The sequence below is a fragment of the Apodemus sylvaticus genome, chromosome 1, assembly GCF_947179515.1.
Source record: "Apodemus sylvaticus chromosome 1, mApoSyl1.1, whole genome shotgun sequence".
Lineage (NCBI taxonomy): Eukaryota > Metazoa > Chordata > Mammalia > Rodentia > Muridae > Apodemus > Apodemus sylvaticus.
The window spans coordinates 81,858,552-81,881,564 of record NC_067472.1 but is presented as its reverse complement, the minus strand read 5'-3'; the positions used below and the strand labels follow the sequence as shown (position 1 = coordinate 81,881,564).

The following is a 23,013-nucleotide window of genomic DNA, read 5'->3' as shown; positions in this document are numbered from 1 at the left end:
CGAGTGGAGAAAGCATAAGGTCAATAGAGAAGAGCAAGAGGGCTAGGAGGGGCCTGGCAGCCCCTTTTATAGTGGACTGGGTTGCCAGGTAACTGTGGGGCAGAATGATGGTCACAGGGTTATGTCCAACATACATATATCTGTCCTTTGTCCATATTTAGTTTGTTTTGCTCTCTTCTGTGCTCCAACTGCTGTTCCTGGTTGTTCCTTTGCTCTTGCTGACAACACCTCTGCCTGGTCCAGCATGGCCTTGGTAGGTATGGAAGGACATGGTTCCCACCCATGGAACAGGGCCAACAGGGCATGGGTCTCCACAAGCATCCATTGCTGCTGTGGGCATAAGGCTTGTCTGTATAATAATGTACATATTTTTATGTTCCTCATTCAAGAGATACCCTCCCTGTTAACGTTAATGACTCCATGATAATCAAAGACAGCACTAGTCCGGGAGATGAAGGTGTGGCTAATGTCTCAGCAAAATGGTAAATGTTGGGGCTCTTCAGGATAGCTCTTAAGGCTGTGGAAAAGAACTCTAAAATCATGAGTTCAAAAATATTTAGTTTCTCAACTATGCAAATTATAAAGATGCAATATGAACTGTATGAAGAGCTTCATGAATCTAAAATAACAAAAGCAGGTGCACTATGAGCCAACTTGTCAGAAAGATACTAAGAAAGGCGATGAAGAGATTTAGATTAAGGGAGTGGTGATTGCAGAAGATCCCACCCAGCTAAGTTTTTTGCTTACAAGGGCAGACCGGTTCCTGAGGGTTCAAGAGGGAATTTAGGACCAGGCCCAGCAGGGTCAAAGTGGTAATTTCAGGCCTGGGTTCTACCCAGCTAGTTTATAGTTTGTGCTTAACAAGGACAGACAGAATTCTTTCGTGGTGTGTTTTTTAAAAAATGCTTGCTGTCTCTTAAGAATCAAGGGGCTGGGCCATGAGATGTGGATTCATAGGATAATCAAAAAAGAACCTGGAGTAAATGGCTGGATTGATATGTAAAATAAAAACAGGCTTATGGTCTGCAAGAGATAAGTTATCCAGAGAATTTTTTAGAATAGCAAAGAACACTTTGGAGAACTTTCTGGAGCAGAAGAGAGAGAGAGAGAGAGAGAGAGAGAGAGAGAGAGAGCACTAGCGAGCTAGCTGCTGTCTGGAGATCTCCAGAGAAAGCATAACAGAGGAAAAGCAGTCTGGAAAGCTGTCTTGAACAGAACATAGACCGCCAGCTGGGACCCACGATTTTCACAGCTCCCAGGCACCCCTTCTCTTAGAAGCCCTCTCCATCCAAGGCTGGTCCTTGGCAAACAGCACCCCTTCCATGTCATGTGCAGAGACACATATGCAGCTGCACAGACACACTTTAGATTATGCATGAGAAAGGTGTGGCGCCAGCTTCCTGGCTCATTTTACTCACCAGGACGACCTGCTGCTCCACTGATATTCCTGAAAATGATATGATTTCATTCATCAGATTTCTTTATCTCTTCATCTTTTGCTGGACATACAGGGTGACTCTGTGTCTCGCTGTGTGGCAATAAGCACACATGTGCAGGTATCTCTAGGCATGACAAGCCAGAGTCCTCCTGAGCTAGAGCCAATGAAAGTTAAATCAAAATTAATAGGTGGACTGTAATCAGTCAGACAGTATAGTTTGTGCTGTGATAACAACCGAGCCCTAAGTCTTTCATGTTAAAACCCATGTAGGATTATTTCTCAGTTGTACTCATATCACTGCGTCTGTATTCTTTCCACAGTTGCCTAGTAGGACAGTGTCTCTCTGAACTTCTGCCTAGAAAGGATGTCCTTCCTTCTGCTCAGGTTGTGTTTCAGCAGCTGGAACATTCCATGGCCACGTGTTCTGGAAGGAATCCAGAAATCACATTCCTCCCATGTTCCCACAAGGATGGTGGACAGTGTCTGGAGAATATTGACTATTATAATTCTCCTTACTACTTTTGCTTATTCCTTTTTTTTTTTTAAATCTCATCAATTAAAGAAATTCCTCTAAATCCTTCTGGTATTTTTCTTTTTAAAATGCCTGGAAAACTACAATTCAGGTGTCTCAGAGATGGTATCTACTCACCAGGCTTTGAGTCAAAGCTGCTACATTCTAGCAGTTTAGGAAGTAACACTTCAGTGAACTCTATGGGCTGGGTTTGAAGCAAGGGCACACATACATTTTGCAGGGACAACATTTTAATAGGAAATGAAGCAGGCAGGGTCTGAGCCAAAATTTAGATTCAACTAATTATTGCTGGCCACCACACATCAGGAAGACAGCCAGGTATCTTTTGCATATGTTAGCTAATTCAATTTAATCCTTTACAAAAAAACAATTTCAGGTGATTCTTATCATTCTTCATTTAACTCTATAGAAGGTATGCAAAAATAAAAAATAAATATGATCTGCTCAGAAGCCATTAACTAGTAACTAACAGGTATGTCTTGATTCTGTCACCCAAAGATGCAAAAGCATAACACGATGCCATCATAGGAGCCTCGACCATATTCATCAGACAGGGCTGTGGGGTGCACAAAAGGTGAGACTTCCAAAGGAAGCAGGTTGATGTTTATTAGGTAGGGAAAGATCCAGAAAGGGCATTAACAGAGGCAAGAAGCATTCCTCAGAAGCATTGATCCACTTGCTATTGCTGCCTAGGATGAATAGAAATGAGGTGTTTGGAGGTCCGGAGATGCATTGGGAGAAAACTGTGAAAACTCAGATAGGCCTGAGTGAGCACGGGTGTTGGCAGTGGAAACAAAACACAATCCCATTTCTCCTCTGAAGACCCAGTGGGCATTGCAGCCTGGAGTTGGCATTCTCTCTACGTAGAGAGCATCTTTTTATTCTAAGTTTCTTAAGGACATGTTCTCAGGAAATCTTTCATATATAGAAGAATGCAGCTATCTCAGTATGGAATGCACAGAGTTTCTAAGAAACAGAACACACAAACACACACACACACACACACACACACAGAGAGAGAGAGAGAGAGAGAGAGAGAGAGAGAGAGAGAGAGAGAGAGAGAGTAAATGCATGACTCTTCTCCATCGCTTCTTGGGCATGGTGTTTGATCAATGAGATGTCATTCTTTTGAATGTGGTTATTTGGGTATCAGAAAGAGAAGGGATTCTAAGAAATTTTCCTGACAATATCCAGTTAAGAATCATGAGTGTGCAGGCACAACCCAGACAGACAGGTGAGAAAACAGAGCCTGCAGGCTCCTCTGGAAGGCCTGAGTTCTAGATCTGAGTTTTCAGCCTTAGTTGTAGTGGTTTATAGGTGCTTGGTGCAGGGACTGGTACTATTAGGAGGTGTCTCCTTGATGGAGTAGTTGTGGCCTTGTTGGAGGAAGTGTGTGTGTCACAGTGGGGTGGGTCTTAGACCCTCCTCCTCCTAGCTACATGGAAGAGTCTACTCCTCTCTGCCTTTGGATCAAGATTTAGAACTTTCTGCTCACTCCTCTAGCCCCTGAATGCCTGGATGCTGCCATGCTCCCACCTTGATGATAATGGCCTGATCCTCTGAACCTGTAAGCCAGCCCCAATTAAATGTTGTCCTTTGTAAGAGTTGCTTTGGCCATGGTGTCTGTTCACAGCAATGGGAACCCTAACTAAGAGAGTTGTCTATTCAGATTTTCAGTGAGTCGACTGATCCTCCAGGGAAAGCCTGCAGCTTTCAATTGTTTGGAGTCGATTTAAACATTTCCCCGTCTTCCTGCCGGCTGCATGCTAGATATCTGCTCTCAGCTTGCCCTTTCTGGGCTACATTTTAACACCGTTTTATGAAAAAAAAATCCAAGTTTGAGAGCACATCTTTAGTAAAAACTGCCCACAGGGCAGGTCTGTTTTGACTGCTGAGAGCCTGGAGAGTGAGAACTGGGGGTCAAGGGCAGGAAGGCTCTGGCTTCAGCGTCCTAGTGCCCTTGCTAGGAAAAGGAATCCAACCCAAGGCAGTGACAACATGAGCAGACACTCAGACTTCCTGACCGATTATCTGAAAGCTGCACTTGGAGTTGCAGGAGGGCTAGATGAAGTGGCATTTCTGTCAGCTTCAGTGGACCTTCCCATTAACATTACAGCAGTGCAGTTGTGTGGTGGATGAAAAAAAAAAATCCCTCGTTATAGGGAGTGATTTACAGGACACCAGACTCCGTATTTCAGAGTCTCCCGTGTACCATAAAAAATATATTATAAAGAAATAATCTTTATCTGAACCAAAGCTGCAGTGTAGAAGACTCGTGTCCAGCTGAGAGCAGCAGTGAGCTTTTGCTCACCCAGGGAAAAGTCCCTGGTCTTCAGTCGGATTTGATTAACATTTTTTCTTTCTGTGACACTAGGTATCTTGTTAATATTTAGACATTATATACATTTTCTTTCAACTACTGTTCCCATTATGAGATCAAATAGGACAGGAGAAGCCAGCTCTGCAGCAGAAGAGGGGCAAGCTGATAGTCTGGGTACCCAGCTAGCTGTGCCTAGCAGGGTAGAGCACACTAGAGTTGGTTCCAGTGCTCACGAAGGGTTCCTGAGAGCGCCTCCCTATAAGGCCTCTCCCCCAATCCTAGCTTCCATCTCCCCCTTTTCCTGAGCTAAAGGTTACAACAAACCAGGCTTTAGAATCTCTCAAAGCCTTCTGATTCCATCGAGCGAGAGGAGGGGTGGAAATCTCTCTGCTAAGCTCAGGCACCTAAAATATTCAGTGAAGTGACACGCAGACATCACTCTGTTTATTGGGTGTTTGGAGGGCTGAGGACCCCAGTCTGTGTCAGCTCAGGGAACCCCAAGCTCCTTTAGCCCGCAGTGCCTCCCACAGGGCACAGGTGGGTGCACCTGTGGTTAAAGGGACCCGGTAGGGGACAGCGCCATCTCCCAGCAGGAAGTACAGTCACTAGGTGATGGGCAGGGGCAAAAGCTTCTAGTCTGGGAAACCTTGGGGTCTGTGTCAAAGCTCCACCCACCAGGAGCCTCAAAGGTAAGGCTGGAAAGGTGGAAGCTGGGGTGGGGAAAGAATTGCAAGCGAAAGCAAGGCAGAACAGAGGCTAGGGAAGAGACAGTCAGAAATGGGCTGAGTTTTCTGAGTCCCACTGGAGGAGACCTGGGGGAACTTCTCACTGCTAGGCTCGCAGCTTCCCCAGCGCACGACGGCCCGGGCCAGCTCTGGGCTACAATTCCCTCCAAGAGTCTTGAGCGAACGCTGGCGAGCGCGGGCACCTCCGACTCCCGTGGGAGCTCAGCGCCAGGGCGGGGCGGGGTCCTCCGCGCGCACTTGGCGACGGCTGGTGGGGGCCAGGATCTCCGCTCTCCCGGGCGCCCCAGCCTCAGCGCACGCCTCCGCTCTCGCGCACCCCCTCCGCAGGCACGCGCGAGGCGCACCCCTCCTTCCCCGGGCGGCGGCGGGCGCGCGCCCGGCCCCCTCGCCTCCGCCCCTCGGCGCCCGTCCTCTCTCCCCGCAGAAAGTTAGCAGCAGGGAAGGAACTCGGGGCTGCGGGAGCGGTAGCAGCGGCAGCGCGGTGAGAGCGGGGCGCTGCGCACAGAGCAGGTGCCGCCGCGACTGGGCGCCCCCCTCGGGCTCCTGGCCTGAGGTTGAGGGGGGCGGCGGGGGCTCGCGAGGGGAGGGGGCCATGCGGCCGGGCTTGTCCCCGGCGCAGCGGGACGGCAGCCAGGGCCGGGGGGCGCAGCGGCGTCGCTCCATGCAGCCGGGGCGGCTGGGCGGCGGCGGCGGCGGCGGCGGGGGCGGCGGCTGAAACCATGTCCGGGCAGCGCCGGGGGCCGCCGCCGCCGCGAGCCGGGAGCCGCGATGGCCCGGTGGCCCGCACCGCCTCCGCCTCCGCCGCCGCCGCCGCCGCTCGCCGCGCCGCCGCTACTGCCCGGCGCCTCCACTAAGGGGCCGCCGGCGCGCAAGCTGCTCTTCATGTGCACCCTGTCCCTGTCCGTCACCTACCTGTGCTACAGCTTGCTGGGTGGCTCGGGTTCGCTGCAGTTCCCGCTGGCGCTGCAGGAGCCCCCGGGATCCGCCGCGGAACCCCCGCCGAGCCTGCCGCCTCCCTCGCTGCCACCTCTTCGCGTGCGCCCCAGCGCCTCCTCGCCGCCACCGGACAACGCGAGCCGCGGGCCACCGCCCGAGCCCCCCGAGCGCTTCACGACACCGGCGGCCGACGGCTGGGGACTGGCGAGCGGCGGCGGTGCTCGGGACGCCTGGCCCAGGAGCCCGCCTGCCCCTGGAGACGCGGTCACGGAGCAGGACGCACTGTTGGGGCGCGGGGCTCAGGAGACGGGCGCCGCCGCGGAGGAGCTGGAAAGCCGGAGGGCAGCCAACGGGAGTGCGGAACGGGGCCCCGCCAGCACCCCTGATTATGGGGAGAAGAAGCTGCCCCAGGCGCTGATCATCGGGGTCAAAAAAGGAGGGACGCGCGCGCTGCTGGAGGCTATCAGAGTCCACCCGGACGTAAGGGCAGTGGGTGTAGAGCCGCACTTCTTCGACAGGAACTATGAGAAGGGACTGGAGTGGTACAGGTAGGAAGCTGAGGAGTGAGGGATGCTTGAGGGGTCCCAAGAGCCCGTAGTTGGGGCATCCAGGGGAGGGCAGTGGGAGCCCTGGCCTGGTTACGCAGAGTCCCGGTGCAGAGGAGAGAACAGGACTCAAGCTAAAAGATCACTTTATTTCGGGGGAAAGGGGAGGAGCAGGTGCCTTGGAGAACTACCAGGCTCCAAATCTGGGAATCCCCAGCTCTCCTGCCTGTCTGTGGGGTGTTTCCCAGCCAAGGCCAAGACAGGCCGCTGGGCTTCCAGCTTGAGAACAAGTGGAGGAATAAGACAGGAGAGCTAAATTGACGATGGGCTTTGAGATCCTCAGGAATCAATCAAAAGCGCCCTCAAAAGCGGTTGTGTGGCTGGAATCCAACTTCAGTATTTTAAGGTCAGAGCAAAATGAACAGTTAAAAAAAAACCACCGTTTAGGTGCTTTGACTTTATAGTAAAGGTAGGCTATTTCCTACCTCTGTAACTTTCTGTCCCTCTTGGCTGAATGAACACTGGGTTGATTTCGTATCAGGAGCCTAGGAGTCTAGATGCCAGTTGGTACACACTAAGAGTGTCTGTGCCCTGCGCAGAGATCTTTCTAATTTGAGCATCCTTGAAGTCAGACTGGAGTTACTTCTGCGGGAGTTATATACCTCTTTCCTACAGGATACCATCAGGTATTGGTGCTGGGAGGAAGGGAACAGGAGAAAGTTAAGTGCAGGTCAGATAGCTATTATCCTGCCAGCCCCGACATTAAAACAACATTGGTGCGGGACATGCTAAGAATGCAAGTCCCCTTCTCTCTTGTCCCCCACCTCTTTCTTCCCTCTTCATATCTTTCTGCATAGCAGATCTGGACGGGTGGCCCTGTCTTGATCACATTTCAATAATTAATTGCAACTGTCAAACAGAAACAGAGCCCTTGTCAGCTGAAGCGATGCTATCAGTTCCACAGAGCCAGAAGATAAAATTGTCCTGTGACAGGGTTGCTTTCCTGTTGAAGAGGCTTCCTGGCTTTAGACTGCAGCCTGGGAAAAGTTTTGGCCATTACTTTGGGAATACGTACTAAGCATGTGTGTTATGACTGTTTCCCCCCCCCCCCTCTTTTTTTTTTTTTTTTAAATCGCCTTGTGCCTTAAAAGCTGCAGGGAAGTACACTGAGGCATAAGCACTCCAGCACATCACACTGAGACAGGGAATGTGTCTGTTAATGTCTTGTCTGTTTCAACAGCAAGAACTAATTGGGATATTTTAGGAGGCTTCAAACAGTCCCTTCCTATCAAAACATAAAACAGCAAGTGCCTAATTTAACTGGAAAAAATCCTTATTTATAACATCACAAGCCATGGCTTCCAGTTTGTGATTATAATTAAAAAGGTGTTAGGATGATTAATGCAACAACAGCAAAATAAAGACAGGGGAAGATGTCTGGGAAGGGTTCAGCTGTTTACTGGTAAACTACAGGAATGTCCTGATTTCTTCTGTGGGGTAGCTTTAGCCATAGGAGAGGAACTGTGGGCATCCCCCCTCCCGGTTCTAATTTTAAAGCTGTGCATCTTGTGGGAAGTGTCAGATGCCCTTTAAGAGAGTATAAAGATCAAATCTTGCAGCATGTGTTTTGGGTGGCTTTGCAGCAGTGGAGCTACAGAAAGAAGTGCTTTAATGACCAATAAAGTTGATGGGAATTCTTGAACCTGGCAGTCCCTATCCTGGGGCCTGGAGAGTTTTCCAAAAGAAAGGAAAGAGATGACGGGTTTCTTAGGTTCTTTTACACTGATGCCAGGATAAGGAGATGTATATGCTACCTCACTGTCAAAACATGGCTACTGAAGATGTGCGGTGTGGTGATACTCCTAGATCCCTGATCCCAGCCAATACTTGTGGCGTGTGTGGCTTGATTTGTTAGCCCTTAGTAGAACTGCTAAACACAAATGCCTTGTCTAGACTAGAACAAGGTCCACTTGGGTCCAGGTAAGAGAACCATTTGGCATTTCTTGGTCCTCACCCCCTGGCCCTTATTCTCTTGCCATATAGAAATGAAAGGCTAGGTGATGCCAATTGGCAGTGACGTGGAGACCCTCTTAAGAGCAAGCCTCATGGAAGTGTGTGACTATCTAACAACACAGGTTTCATTAGCCACTGAAAAGCGGCTGATGGAAAGACTCCGGGAAGCTCTGGGGACCAGACGAACCCAGTGAGCTTCCCAGCCTCATTGCTGACATGAAGACATTTGTAGGACTTCATCAGTCTTGTCTTTTCGTGCTTGCCTTGAGCCTCTCTCCCATATTGGAAGAAGGGATGATAGATAGATCCTAATGTAGAAATGTGAATAGTAGCTTTGATTCAAACCAGTGGTAGAAACTCTTTTGTCTTGGTTCCCAGAGCAACTCTAGACTCTGAATGATGGAATCTTAACTTGCCTGTGCCATGTCTGCCGTCTACAATCTGGTGGTATCATTGAAGAAACACAGGTTAATTAAAGGTTTTAAATTTTCATTATTTATTTCACCATTTACTCCTTTACTTATTTATCATTTTCAATGTATGCCCAGTTGTCCACTGGTTCTGCAAGTAGTCCTGGATTTCATGCTTTGAGCAAGAAGAGCTGAGACAAAACGGGAGCTTCTGCCAATGCAACTGGCTAGGGCTTCCCTCCTAGCTAACGAATCAGCTGTAGCGGGTTCATTTCGGTGGCAGCACTCCAGTTGTCCCTAAACCCGGGTTTTCCTTTGTACCTATGCTGTCTATCTAATGGGATGTAAAAACACTTTGAAGATTAGAAGGTGTACATTCGATTTTCAGAGCAGCACTGGACTAATGGATTAGGATGTGCGTATTCAGGCTGTAGAGATGCTTAGCCTCAGTGGTGGACTGACCCAGTCAATGGTTAATAAGCCTGGTGGATCGAGCCCCCTTCTTCTGCCTTTTCTGTACCTTTCTTCAAAAGGGCAAAACCATAAGCCAGTTCTGTAAGAATGATATAGTGATGCTGGAAGAGACCTTGAACCCCTTCTAAGGGATGGGACCTTGGGGGCAGACCCCTGGATGCCACTACAAAACTCATTGTAATGACAGAGGGACAAAAGAACTTGCCTCTTTTGTGGCTTGCATGTGTAGAGACCGTGGTATTTGCTTCAGAATCCACTTAGCGCCAAGGTGGTGGTCTATGGTCTTACGTTGTATTGGCAGGGTGGAGTAACCCCAAGAACTCACTGCATGCTGCAGGATATTCAGCCCTTGTTCCCCAGTGGTTGGCAGCAGCACCCTTAGCTGGTATCTGGAGAGAGGACTGAGGACATGAGATGCTGGTATTTATGGAAAACCAGCCACAGTGCCGGCTGGCGCTCTATAGATGTGTTATTCACTGCAGCGTTGAGATTATGCTGTGAACTAAACAGCAGCGCTTCTGTTTTATGATCAAGGTTTCTTTATTCCTGGAGGTAAGTGACTGGCTCAGCGTCCTTGGTTCCGTTGCTGTCTGAGCTGAGACTCAAACCTACACCCGTGCAGCTGCAGGTGGCTTTGCTTCTTTGCCTGCGCCACATTGCCACTCACTAACGCCAAGGGGCCGCTGCCTTTTCAGTCCTTACCTTTGAGAAATGCTTAGCGACTGCTGAGTGTGCACTTGGTGCTGTTTCAGGAATGGAGGGTGAGGTGAAACATGCGGCGGGTGGAGCCCCATCCTCCCTGTGGTAAGATGGTGGACGGACAACAAACACACCAACCAGTGTGTGGCAAACGTTTTGCTTTGGTGAAGGGAGTAAGGAAAGCTCAACTAACCACATGCAAATGATTGGTACTGCTGAAGTGACCAAATTGGAATACTCCAGAAGCATAAAATAACCAGAATGAAAAGTTGCTCAACAGTAAGGTTCTATGATGGCATATAGAAACTCTAGCGTTAATACTGAGGTTATTAATGTACATTATTAAATTAATTTCATGCTTTGTTGTTGTTGCTGTTGTTGCTGTTGTTGTTGTTGCTGTTGGCACTTCTAGGAGAGTAAAGCCATGGTCTTCTGTGTGTGTTCCACTACTCAGCTACAGGCTCAACCCCCAATTTCACTTCTTTTTACCCTTTAAAAATGGCTATTAGAGCCAGGCAGTGGTGGCACACGCCTGTAATCCCAGCACTCTGGGAGGCAGAGACAGGCGAATTTCTGAGTTCAAGGCCAGCCTGGTCTACAGAGTGAGTTCCAGGACAGCCAGAGCTACACAGAGAAACCCTGTCTCGAAAAAACAAAAAACAAACAAACAAACAAAAAAACAAAAAACCCCCCCAAAACCAAACAAACAAAAAAAAACAAATCCAAAAGAAAAAAATGGCTATTAGAGAATGTAATAGGATATCTGTGAGGAACTCATAGGTCTGTTGGGTGGCCCTTGTGCAGTATCAAGCTTTTAAATGTTAAGTATGCCCAGAGATTTTTGTTCACTTGGATTGTGATGCTACAGGTCTTGTGTGTGTGTGTGTGTGTGTGTATGTGTGTGTGTGTGCTTGGGTGAGTGAGTGGGTATGGCCTGAGGTGGGAAGGGTGGGGCAGGGTCCTGGGCTTCTGAGTTTCTTAGATGCACTAGATGCTATTGTTGCTACTGAGTCTTAGAACTTTGAGATCATTGATATGTGAAGGTACACATGCACATGTTTGTGTACATGTGTGCGCACGCGTGTGTGTACTCTCATAGCTATTTGTTCATGCAAGTGTGTTATTTTGAGATGATGAGAATTATGTAAGCAGAGTGAAATGGTGAGACACAGAACCGGTCAGAGATGTTCCCGGCAGAGGGAGAGTGAGGGTGAAGGTCCAGAGGAGGCATCAGCTCATGTGGCTCTGCAGCGCTCATTGACCACTCTAGAGGAAATCAAGTTCACACTCGACATTGCAGCCTCCTGGCCCAGTGACCTCCAGGTTATATGACATCACTCACGCCCAGTTTGTCCAACAGTCATTTCTTCCCTATAGACTTATTGGGGGAATACCTGAAATAATAAAAGTGGAGATATTTATTCACAAAGTGAGTGTTCTAGAGCAGAAGTCCAGATGAGGTTGAGTGCTGCTCTTCCTCATTTCCAAAATCCTTTTGCTTTTCTGACCCTTCACCTAGAATCCTGGCTGTGATCACCTTGCTAGGCTCCTTTGATTGCTTTGGAAAAAGCCCCGATAGGGAGGATTTTGCAACCTGTATCTCTTTCATATTTTAAACAAACTCAGGTGATGTTGAGGGTCAGATAAATAAAAGCAGCAAGCAGGCAGAGGAATTCTTGAGCTTACTTCCCCTGAGCTGGGGGCAGTGTCAGCCCTGTTCTGGCTACACTTCCATGCACGCAGGACCCGAGGGTTATCGGATCTTTATTCTGTAAGAAGAAATGGGAAGCCAGGTTTTGATGTAAAATCTCCTGGTTTTTAGTGCTGGCCACAGATTTCAGTTCCTTATAACAGGCTGTGTAGGCCAACACTGTGGAGCAAATGAAACCCATCTGTGGGCTGGATGCAGCCAACTTGCGACCAGTTTTTGACCTCTGGGCTAAACTCATTTAGGAAAGTAACTGGTGGGCTGTGCAGTGGCCAGAATTGTGGCTTGCAGGTGCTACTTGGTTTAGCATGTCTCCCCTTTCTAGCTTGTTGCAACAGCTAGGGGGAAGTACCTCCTTGGAATGCAGCAGTAAGCACCAACAGGGTCTGATGCAAACACTGAGGCAGAAAAAGAAACTTCATACATAAAATATCTTTTTTGTTTCCAATTAGCATTTTTTGCAGGTAGGCTCAGTTCCCCCTGCCTAGGTCTTAGGCTCAGTTCCCCCTGCCTCGGCCTCCCTCCGCTATGGCTATGGAGGGGATCACTGCTGTGCACTGCCACACCAGCTGTTTGCTTTCCTTTGTTTTCTTTTGTTTTTTCAAAGCTGGGGATGGAACTAGGGACCTTATGCACGGTAGGCAAGTGCTCAACCACACATTCCCAGCAAGAAAATCCTTAACTTAATGATCTGAAGTGACCACACCTGATCTGACCACATAGATGACTTGGGTTTATAAGATCTATTCCTGTAGGGAGGATGGGAGACCTAAGAGGTAGGAGACATGGGGTCTAGACCCCATGTCAGCTACCAGCATGCTTATATTAATAAAGCCCATTTTCTGACTGAAACACTTTGATTCTCGAATGCATTTAGGTAGCCTAGTCTTTTCAGGGATGGAATTAGGAGTCTGAAGGGATGCATGTGAGGCAGGCCCTTTCACCCCTGAGCCGGCATCTGCAGCACGCTCATTGTGTGACCTCGGGTAAGTTGATAGGTATCTTGACACTTCAGCTTCTCCATCCATAGAATGGGCTCACTGCTGCTTACTTCCAAAGCACTATCTGGCAGTGAACCGCAGTGACATCTCAAATGCCTTGGGTAGAGTTGGTGACATAAGGTACCTTCCCTGGCTTCCTCGTTGTCCTTCCATGCCTTCCTTTTTTTCTGCCCTGCAGCATGGAGGACCCTAAGGAGAAAGTAGACTCATTTGTCATTCATTGGACACCACCTTTTATTTCAAGATTATATCTGAAAGAGAGCTTGCAAGTCCCCAGCCACTCTTAAGTAGTTATCCAGAGAACAATCAGAGGGTTCCAGAAGTCGGCCTGCTCACACTGAGTGGGAGATGAGTCTAATTTCCTGAGGTATTCTGGTCGTGCTCTCCACCCAGACGAACTGGAGGAAAAATGGCCCGGTTCTCTGTGTTGCCACTCTCTTGAGCCTCTGGCAGAAAAGCAAACCCTTTGCTCTGGATAGCCCAGGAGCAGCAAGCTGCCAGGCAGGTGTGTCTTCATCTTCCCCACAGAACCCAAGACACCCTGTCACTCTCCTGCCTGAGCTCGGGAGAAATCACTCAGTTGCTCCAGCCACCTGACCATGTTTTTTTTTTTTTTTTTTTTTTTTTTTAGCTTTGTAAGCCTTACCAGGCCCATTTTACTTTTAAATCGAGTCAGTGAGTTGAGAACTGCTGGCTTGGATGCTACAGAGCTGGAAAGGTTTGGTTTTTCCTAAAGGATGGTAGCTCTGGGAGGGATTGAACCCACCCCCAGCGAAGTCAGCTCTGGATCCCATTGGTTTCTGTGGTTTAACAAGCTACTCCGCAACTGTCTTGGGAATTTTGGTCTGAAATTATAATTCACCACTAGAGACTTTACGCTGATCTTGTCATTAATTAAAAGCAGAAAGTTGATTTTTTTTTCCCACCAAAGCACTTACTAGTTAGGATTGCTTGACTCTTAAAATTATTTACAACCTTTATTTTAAGAGTATACTAGCTATGTGTGGTGGCATACACCTTTAGTCCCAGCATTCAGGAGGCAGAGATGGGCAGAATGTGAATGTGAGGCCAGCCTGGTCTACATAGTGAGTACAAAGCTAGCCTGGTCTACACAGTGAGTGTGAAGCCAGCCTGGTTTAAATAGTGAGTGTGAGGCCAGCCTGATCTATACAATAAGTTCTAGGCCAGCCAGGACTATGCAGTGAGACTCTTTTGAAGAAAAGAAAGAAGAATCGATAGTTTAGAGGGGAATGAAGAAACATGTAAATTAATGCATATACATGTGAATGTATTATATAAATACTATACATTGCATATAGGTTGGTAGTTTTAAGTGAAAAAAGTTGAACTTAATTTAAAACTAGAAGATGATTCACTGCCATCCATGACAATGTTGGGTCATGGGCTTTAGGAAAACTTGGCCTAGAGCTAAGTAGGTTTCTGCATTCCTTCCCCTGCTGTGTTTTACATGCTTCCTTCTCAGATGGAGTCTCATCCCATTTTATTCCAGGTGGTAAGTAATGCCCCCACTCCCGTGTTTCAAGGATGGCTTTTAAGTCTGTAAAGAGTGCCTAGAGATGCCATTGTCCAGACTGTGACATGTGCCCCCTCCTAAGGCAGGGCTTGGGTGTGCTCTCATTAGGCCAGGGGGATATGTACACACTTCTTTGACCTCAGATTGTGGTAGGGGTGTGGAAGCAGAGGTAGTCTTACAACAAGAAATAATTTGCTTGCAGAGGAAGAAGGTTCTATGGGGTTGATGTTACACCAGATGCCCCTGAAACAGGGAAACCCTCTGGGATGGCACATGATCTGTCATTTAGCATGTTAATTGGTAAGAAGCTTAAAAGGTTAGTTTGAGGTCAGGTTTAGTTGCACTTCTCATTCATTCATTCATTCATTCAACATGTAATATCCACTGCATGCCATATGCTGGGCTTAAACATGGCCACCAATTAGAGATATGAACAGGAAAATGATTTTATAATAAAAGAACACAAGCCTTGACTGAATAGGATTCACCCTAAGAGTGGGAGGGTGGTTCAGTCCTTGACAGTGCAATTTATCATTAAGTTTTACAGACGTGCCAATTCTTGTGGTATATGTTGTGGATATCGGAGAGAGAGTTTCCTTTCTGGGACCTGGTCACATTAATTCCTCTGTAGGACCTTTTAAATCTCATTTCCTCTTCCTGGAAGACTCTGTCCTCAATCTCTGGGTTGCTGGCGTCTCCTTATCAAGTCTTCAGATGTTGGCTGAAGTTCAGACCCCTCTAATAGACTATTCCCATCTATATAAAGGTCTTCCTGTTTTGCCCTGCTTAACTGCTTTTATTCTCCTCATAGGATATATTATTCCTCAAAGTTCCCCTGGTCACTTTCCCACTCATTGCATGGTCAACTGCACAGAAACAAGGACCCTGTCCATCTAGTTCCTTACCAGTGCCCCCCGAATACAATAGACACTCAAAAGGTGATGCTTTGTTAACTGACGATAAAAAATCAACAGACCTACTATGAGACAAAGGCAAGTCTTCTATGTGTAACACTCCAGACTTCAGAGAACAAAGAGCATGCCTGTTTCTTGGGAACTTGGGTTGTAAACTGTTGTAAAAGCTTTCACATGCTAATTCCACAGGACAACTTTGGGTGCAAGGGGATAACTTTGGATGTCTGTTAGTCAGGTTCTGGCTCATTGAGCCTCACAGGTGGATGTATTCCTACTCCTCTTTTACAGATAGAGGTGGATAGAGGTGAAATTGGGAAGGTAAACAGGGTTTCCAAGGACACAGAGTAGGCTGTCAAGACTCTGTCTGCTAGGACAAATGACTCTTGCTTCCTGGTGTCTGTGGCTATCGTGATGTTCTAGAAGAACAGCTTTGGCTCTTTCTCATAGACCATTTTATCTCAAGAGTCATTGGGATTGAGCCTCTCTAAATGCGTCATCAAAATATTATTGTCACTGGGTGTGTTGGAACACACTAATAATCCTTGCACCCAGGTTGCAGCTGAACTGTCCTAAGTTCAGGGCTAAATATTTCCACATTACTTTACATTTAAGAATCAGTTGCAAAAGGGTCTTGTGTTTGATTTGTGATATACATTGTATAGGTGGATCTTCTTCTTCTTCTTCTTCTTTTTTTTTTTTTTTTTTTTTTTTTTTTTTTTTTTGGTTTTTTTGGATTTGGTTTTTTTGAGACAAGGTTTCTCTGTGTAGCCCTGGCTGTCCTGGAACTCACTCTGTAGACCAGGCTGGCCTTGAACTCGGAAATCCACCTGCCTCTGCCTCCCAGAGTGCTGGGATTACAGGCATGCGCCCCTACCGCCCGGCTAGGTGGATCTTCTCTCTTGTGGTTACACATTAAAGCTTCTTTTGGAGGTGAGAATCTTAAGAGTTGCTGGGGATGAGGAAATACTTAATTTTAATACTGGCACTGTCCTATCCCAGGACACTTTGGATTTTAGAGTCACTTGGTGTTTTGATAAAGAATGTGAACTTGGGGCTGGGGAGATGTCTCTCTGCTTAAAGATACTTGCCATGCAAGTGTAAAAACCCTGAGTTTGAATCTCCAGAAGCCAAGGGAAAGTCAGACATATAGCGTAATCATCTAAAAACCCAGGGCTCCCCTGAAGAAATGGAGGGAGAGGCAGGTGAATCCATGGAAGCTTATAGCCCAGCTTGTCTGGCATCCACAGTGACACACAATAAACACATGTTCAAACAAGGTGAAAGGCTAGGACCAAACACCACAAGTGTAACTTGATATGTACTTGTACATGCTTACATATATGACTCTTCACACCCACATACATATACATTGTGTGCATGTGTGTGTGTGTGTGTGAAGCTACAGTTTTGAACCAGAGTTCTACATATGTCTCCCTTACATGCAGATTAGTACTTAACTTTTGAATCTTGTATTTCACATCTTTAAAATGGGACTAGTGTCCTCTTCCTAAGCCACAGGAATTTTGCAGTAGGGGAACAGGGTTCTAAGCAGGAAGCTACCACATCTGTCTACACGTGCTAGTTGTTGTTAATCCACGCACGTTTCCTGAATTCCTCCAGGTAATTGGTTTTCTGGGATGTTGCACTCCAGGGAATGCCTGAAATACAGGACGATTCCTCTTATCATAAAGTTAGATTAAGAAGTTTAATTTACAGAAACTATTATACGGCATGGATATCAAATGTTCTGAGCACAGACTGCAGAAGGTTCCAGAGAACTCTTGGATAGCCTTAATCTGCATAACTCTTTCCCCTGACTTATGACCACTGGAGTTTTTTTAAATCCTGGAACAACATAAAGAGTAATGGGGCATGCTTGCTTTGTCAGACTAGCCTGCAGTTAATCAACTCTAGAAGTGACCAGAAGATGCTCTTATCTGGTTCTCAGCTGGCCCATCATCTTCCCCCTCCCTCCTCGTGCACACCTTGGCTGTGATTCCCAAGCTGGCATATTTATATATCACCTTCTAGTTGCCCATCCATCCTGCTTTTTAATCCTTCTTGGTAGGCAGAATAATAGTTACTTGAAATATCTTTATCCTAATTCACAAGATACATCAGATTTCATGGCAAAGGACAATTAGAATTCACATGCAAGTAAGATTATGTGCTAACTAGCTAACAGAATGACAGATTGTCTCATATTTTTGGATGAACTCAATTAATTACAAGAATCCTCATAAATGGAGGAGGAGTTTTGTGAGAGGACCAGGGACACAGAGCATGTGAGGGATCCGGTCAACTATGTCTGCCTTTAAAGACAGAGGGAAGGGCTATGAGCCAAGGAGGCTTTCCAGCATCCAGAATCAGAGAAAGCACAAGGAAGTAGGGTTTTAACATCTTCAGAGGGAAGGCAGCACAGTGGCACTTCTGCTGAGATCTATCTTAGACTTTGGCCGTGTGAACAGTAAAATGATGTACTTACATGGTGTTAAACCTGTAACCTTTCAAATACTTATTATACTAGCCATAGGAGATGAGTACACTTTATTCAGGTGTGCCTAGCAGTTACCAAAACACTTTGATTCTTTCTTTCTCTCTCCATTTTTTCTTCTTTTCTAGAAAAAGCCATCTTCAGGGCCTTCTGGTTCTCTTCCCAAACAGATGGAGTGGAACAGTGTATGAATGCACAGTATTTCCAGAATGTAAAAGTGAGAGTGGCTGATAGAAGCTAGGGGTTTCTGTCTCTGGTAGGTAGTGAACGGTGGTCTTCAGAGCACATAGCTGCACAAGCACCAGCCACCCAGAAACCCAAGACTGAAATGAAGCTCAAGGGGACAGGTGCTCAAGTTTGAATCCCAACGCAACTCACCCACAGGCCAGTGTAGACGAAGGCACCAAAGTTTGATTCCCAACCTCCTCACACACCAGCCAGTATAGAAGGAGGCCCCAGGTGTGTGTGCACCACGAGACCATTTGGATCCACATCTCTTTCTTCTTGTTGCTCTACCATCCCCAAGGTAGCTTCTTAGAAATGCAGACTCTCTAGACCAGCCCTACCTTCCTGATGCAGAAGTTTGCATCTCAGGGAGAGGTGCTGCTGAGGACTGGGGACAGGGTTTGTGAACTAGTGTTCTACAACAGTGGTTCTCAACCTGTGGGCTGTGAGCCCCCAAGTCCATCAGAAAATACAGAACATTCTCCACAGTAACAGCAAAATTACAGTTAAGTAGCAATGCAAATAATATTATGGTTAGGGGGGTCACCACAGCATGAGAAACTGTATTAAAAGGGTGCAGCATTAGGGAGGTTAAGAATTACTGCTTTAGAATGAAGTCTTTTAGTTCTGGCACTGGTGATGTTTGGGATGGGCCCAAAGACTCTGTTGTGAAGACCTGTCTTGTGTACTTACCAGCATTTCTGGCCTTGCTCACTGTAGGCCAGTAGCACCTCCCCTTCAATCAAGGCAGATAAAAAATGGCTCCAGACATTGTCACATGTCACCATGCAGTCCCAAATTACATCTAGTTCACAGCTCTAGGGTTTTCCTTTCTTTCCTGGGACTTCACTCCCTCCATACTTCACCCTCAGAAAGGAGAGGGACCAATTTATTTTTTGTGCAAAGATCACACCCATAACTTCAAGTCTCATTCTAGTGTCATGAATTCAGTTGCAAGGCTTCACCTATGTGCAAAAGAGCCTGGAAGGCATTTGAAGGACTCTGTGCCCAAGGAGGGGCAAATGAGTATAGGGACAGCCAGCTGTCTGCTACAGGAGATTGCACAAGCGTATGATCATAGTCTCTCTCTCTCTCTCTCTCTCTCTCTCTCTCTCTCTCTCTCTCTCTCTCTCTCTCTCTCTCTCTCTCTCTCTCCTCCCTCCCTCTCCCTCTCCCTCTCCCTCTCCCTTTCCCTCTCCATCTCTTGTTCCCCTGCTCTTGCTTTCACCATCTCTATGGCTATCTCTGTACTAGGGGCGAAATCAAAGAACTTGCGCTTGACATCAGTGTGCTACACCACAGTCTGCCATGTCTCTTAATTCCCTTCTGCCAAAAAAATGCCTCCAGTTTGAAGGAGAAATAAATTAAGTATACATGTGTGTGCATGCATATGTGTATGTGTGTGTGTGTGTGTCTGTGTATGTGTGTATGTTTGTGTGTTTGTGTCGAGTGTCTATGTGTCTCTGTTTGTCAGTATCCAGGAGAAATCAGAAGACAATTTAAAGAGCATGTAGCATTTATCTAATCAGTATATTTTTATATCAAGAATCCCATACCTCCTGAACTTTCATCATCAACACAGATCTTGCAGATACGTTGCCTAAGAGGTGTGTCTACCCACCTACTGAGCGCTGGCTTTCCTCGTCAGATTTGTGCCTTCTCTGTGCCAGCGACATTTTGTTGGTAAATGAAAACTAAGTGGTTGTATAAATTTTCACAAAAATTATTTTCAGAAGAAGAAACTATGTTTCTTAAATATTTGTAAACACGGTATAATGAAATGCGTGTGTTTGGGAAGTACCCATGTATATTTAAATGTACATAGGCAAATATATTGTGTGGATTTATATAAGACATATATACACATATTTGTATATGTTCTCATATCGCTATCAGCCATGTATCTATGAACCTGTGTATCTACATATGTATGTACATATGTATGTACATTGTCTGTCTGTCTGTCTGTCTGTCTGTCTGTCACCTTTTGCCTTGGTATAACCCTTATCCCTTGTCTACTTGCCATTCTGTCATCTGATTTTCATGTGGCAACCATGGTAAATGATTGCTTTAGAGTATAAAGTCTATCATATCCCTTCCTTCCCTTTAATTTCTAAATAAGTCCATGTAGAACAAGTTGCAACCCTGGCTGGGGCATGCAAAGCCCTGCAATTCTGATGCATCCTTTTCTCTGCAGCCACGTTCATTCATCTCTTCTCTTTGCTCCTGCACTAGCCTGAGAATCTAACATGGCCTACCCCAGGGCCTTTACCCTTGCTACTCCCTGTACCTGGAATTCTTTCCATCAGTTAGTGGTGTGTCTGACATATTTCCTTCACTCATGTCTTTGCTAACCATCTTATCCTCCATATAGCCTGGTCACATAGACTTGGACTTAGCTAGCATTGCTTGGGCTAGGAACTTCCCCCTTTGGAAGGTGTCACTTTGCTGTTAGCTGAATCACTACAGTCTGTAGTTAATCCCTTCCCATTCCAGGTTTTTGTTGTGTTGATTTTTCCAGTTTTAGTTCCCTTGTCCTGGGAATTTTTGATTCTAATATAGAATCACAAAATGACTTTATCATTGCTGGGGTAAAGCTAAAAGCCATTTTTTATGTGCCTCTGCCGTTCCCCTATCCTGCTAATTAAATACATTGCCACTAGGTGGTGACTGTAAGATGTATGGCACTCAACCTCCTGGCTGGTTTTACCCCCACATCTGTTGCCCTGAAGTCAGAAATTGAGAGGCATTTTAAAAGGTTCACATTGGGGAAACAATCAGTGGGTATTGAGACAGATGTGTAGAATCTGTTTAGAATAAACTCACAGTTGAATGTCCCTCTGGCTTCCTTCTGAGCCAGATTTTTTCATTTGTGCTCAGATAAAGAAAGAATACGGTCAGGTAACACACCCTCTGGTATTAGTGTTCTCCTGATTCTCAGTGGACAGCAATGAGCATCCTGTGCTAGCCTAAATATAGGTTAAGGTGATTAATATTAGAAAATGCTATAGTGCTATACTAGGTATTGAATGAGTGTTATCCTCCTAGACTCTGTGAAAAGTACACGACAACTCTTTTAGCCAGTGAGCCCATGACCTCCCCCGGAGTCACCGAGTTCCTTCTTGAGGACAACAGTGAGCTTGCTGTCTGAAGACTGACTGTCATTCACTCCTGGATTGTCTTATTGAAGGCTTCTTGCTTTCTTTGGGAGTGGACTTTCCTCTTTTTCCATATCTCCGTCACCAAGTAGAGAAGTCACAGCCCATTTGAAAATCTCCAATCACTGTCAGGTAGCATGCCTTTAAAGAAAACCATTTCCAGTGACTGTGAATTCACTTTAGACTCAGGACTTGAGGGGCCAGGATTCATTTGCTTTATAGCATTCATCATTCCAGGTAAAATCTGAACTAAGCATAAACCCAAAGGAATTTAATAAATAGCTCCGGTATCTGAGATTTCCCAGGTGGGGGGATGGGGATCTTTAAACAATTAATATAATACTTCTGTTCTTTGAGGATGTCATATGTGCATATATTCAATATATTTTGAGCACATTCAACCCCTTTCCACCCCCAGGTCTTCCCAGGGATATTTATTTTTCAAGGTGTGGCTTAATCTTGGCTTAATGATGCCACCAGATTTTAATTTTTAGATTCTGCTGCTGAGGCGTTTGGCTACATTCATAAAACTCTCTGCACTGTAGCTATGAAGAGAGCGTTCACCTGATTCCTCTTCCTTAATTGCAGGCAACAGAGACCTCAATCTGTCCCCAAAGCTCCCTGCCTCCGAGGAGCAGAGGGTGGAGGTCAGTAGGCTTCCAGGCACACAGTACTAGGATGCAGGGATTTTTTCCTAGAGCAAAACCAGTATATAGTTCTCAGAGGGGGGAAATGTATATGGATGCCAACACAACAGATGTCTGCTTCTAGACTTCTGTGGAAATGCAGTCTTCCACTGCAACACAGCCGAGAAAATCAGAAGCACCGTGGGATCTGCTGGCTTGTGTGCAGACAGAGGGCTGGGTCGGAGTCTCTCTTCTGCTTTTGTCCTGAGGTGAATTCCAACAGTCTCCAAAACTTCCGTTGTTCTGTTGCTCTGCTAGGAAAGAGGGCAGGGTGGGAAATGGAGAAAGAAGAGACTGGTCCAGTCTTTGAATTTCAGGTGTTAAGTCCTGGGGGAAAGTTGAAAGAACCCATCTCTAGAAGTCACTGGTTGTTTATTTGGAGTATTTTCCATTTCTGTCACTTCCGTAGCAACTCCTAGCACTGCCTGGGAAAAATTAAAGGGACTCTATATCTTGCAAGAGAATTCTTCAAATAGCAAGTAAATCATTCACCACATTAAATCTTCCTGCCCAGGATCCCTTCCAGTAGAGAGGGAGAAACAAACGTCTTGGCATTTGATCAGCCTTAATATAACAACCAGATAGCCCAGAATCTCAGAACAGCCTTGGCTCTGCTGTTTTATCTTCCTTACTTAAGGTGAGGCTCACAATAAAGAATTAAGTGGGATTTAGTTTTCTGTGATTTTTGTGAGACCTTTTTAATGAAGATAAACCACTATTTTGAGGCAAACAGAATCAACTTTGTCAAATCTAAAGTCTTGGTGTTTGTTTAAACAGATATGTCTTGTGAGTGTGTGGCTGTCTTTATACAGCAGCAATGCTACCATCTTTAGCATGCCAGAGTGTGATAGTCTTATAATCTCTAAGATCCCAAAGGATCTTTCTGAAGACACATTAGGACACTTGAAGACCTTGACTCATTTATCAGGCACAATAGGTACAGGTCAATTTCCTGTATGATGCTGGGACAGCTGCATCCCCCCTTCTGTCAGTCTTTGTGTGTCTGTCTCTGTTTCTCTGTGTGTGTGTGTCTCTCTCTCTCCCTTTCTTTCTCTCCTTCCTCCTGTTCCCCCTTTCATTAGCTTACTCTCATGTCCCTCTCTTGTTCCTCCCTTCTTCTTTCCCCACACCTCCTCCCCATCCTTCTCCATCCCCATCCTTCTCCCCATCCTTTTCCTGC

At 46.3% G+C, this 23,013-nt stretch overlaps 1 protein-coding gene across 1 annotated transcript in view; it reads left to right on the top strand.

Moving 5' to 3' along the window:
* Positions 1-5,804: 5,804 nt before the first annotated feature.
* Positions 5,805-23,013, top strand: part of Hs3st4 (heparan sulfate-glucosamine 3-sulfotransferase 4) — a 413,121-nt gene continuing 395,912 nt past the window's right edge. The window contains exon 1 of the mRNA XM_052174770.1: positions 5,805-6,520. Coding sequence (XP_052030730.1) covers positions 5,805-6,520 — 716 coding nt within the window. The remainder of the gene's footprint in view (positions 6,521-23,013) is intronic.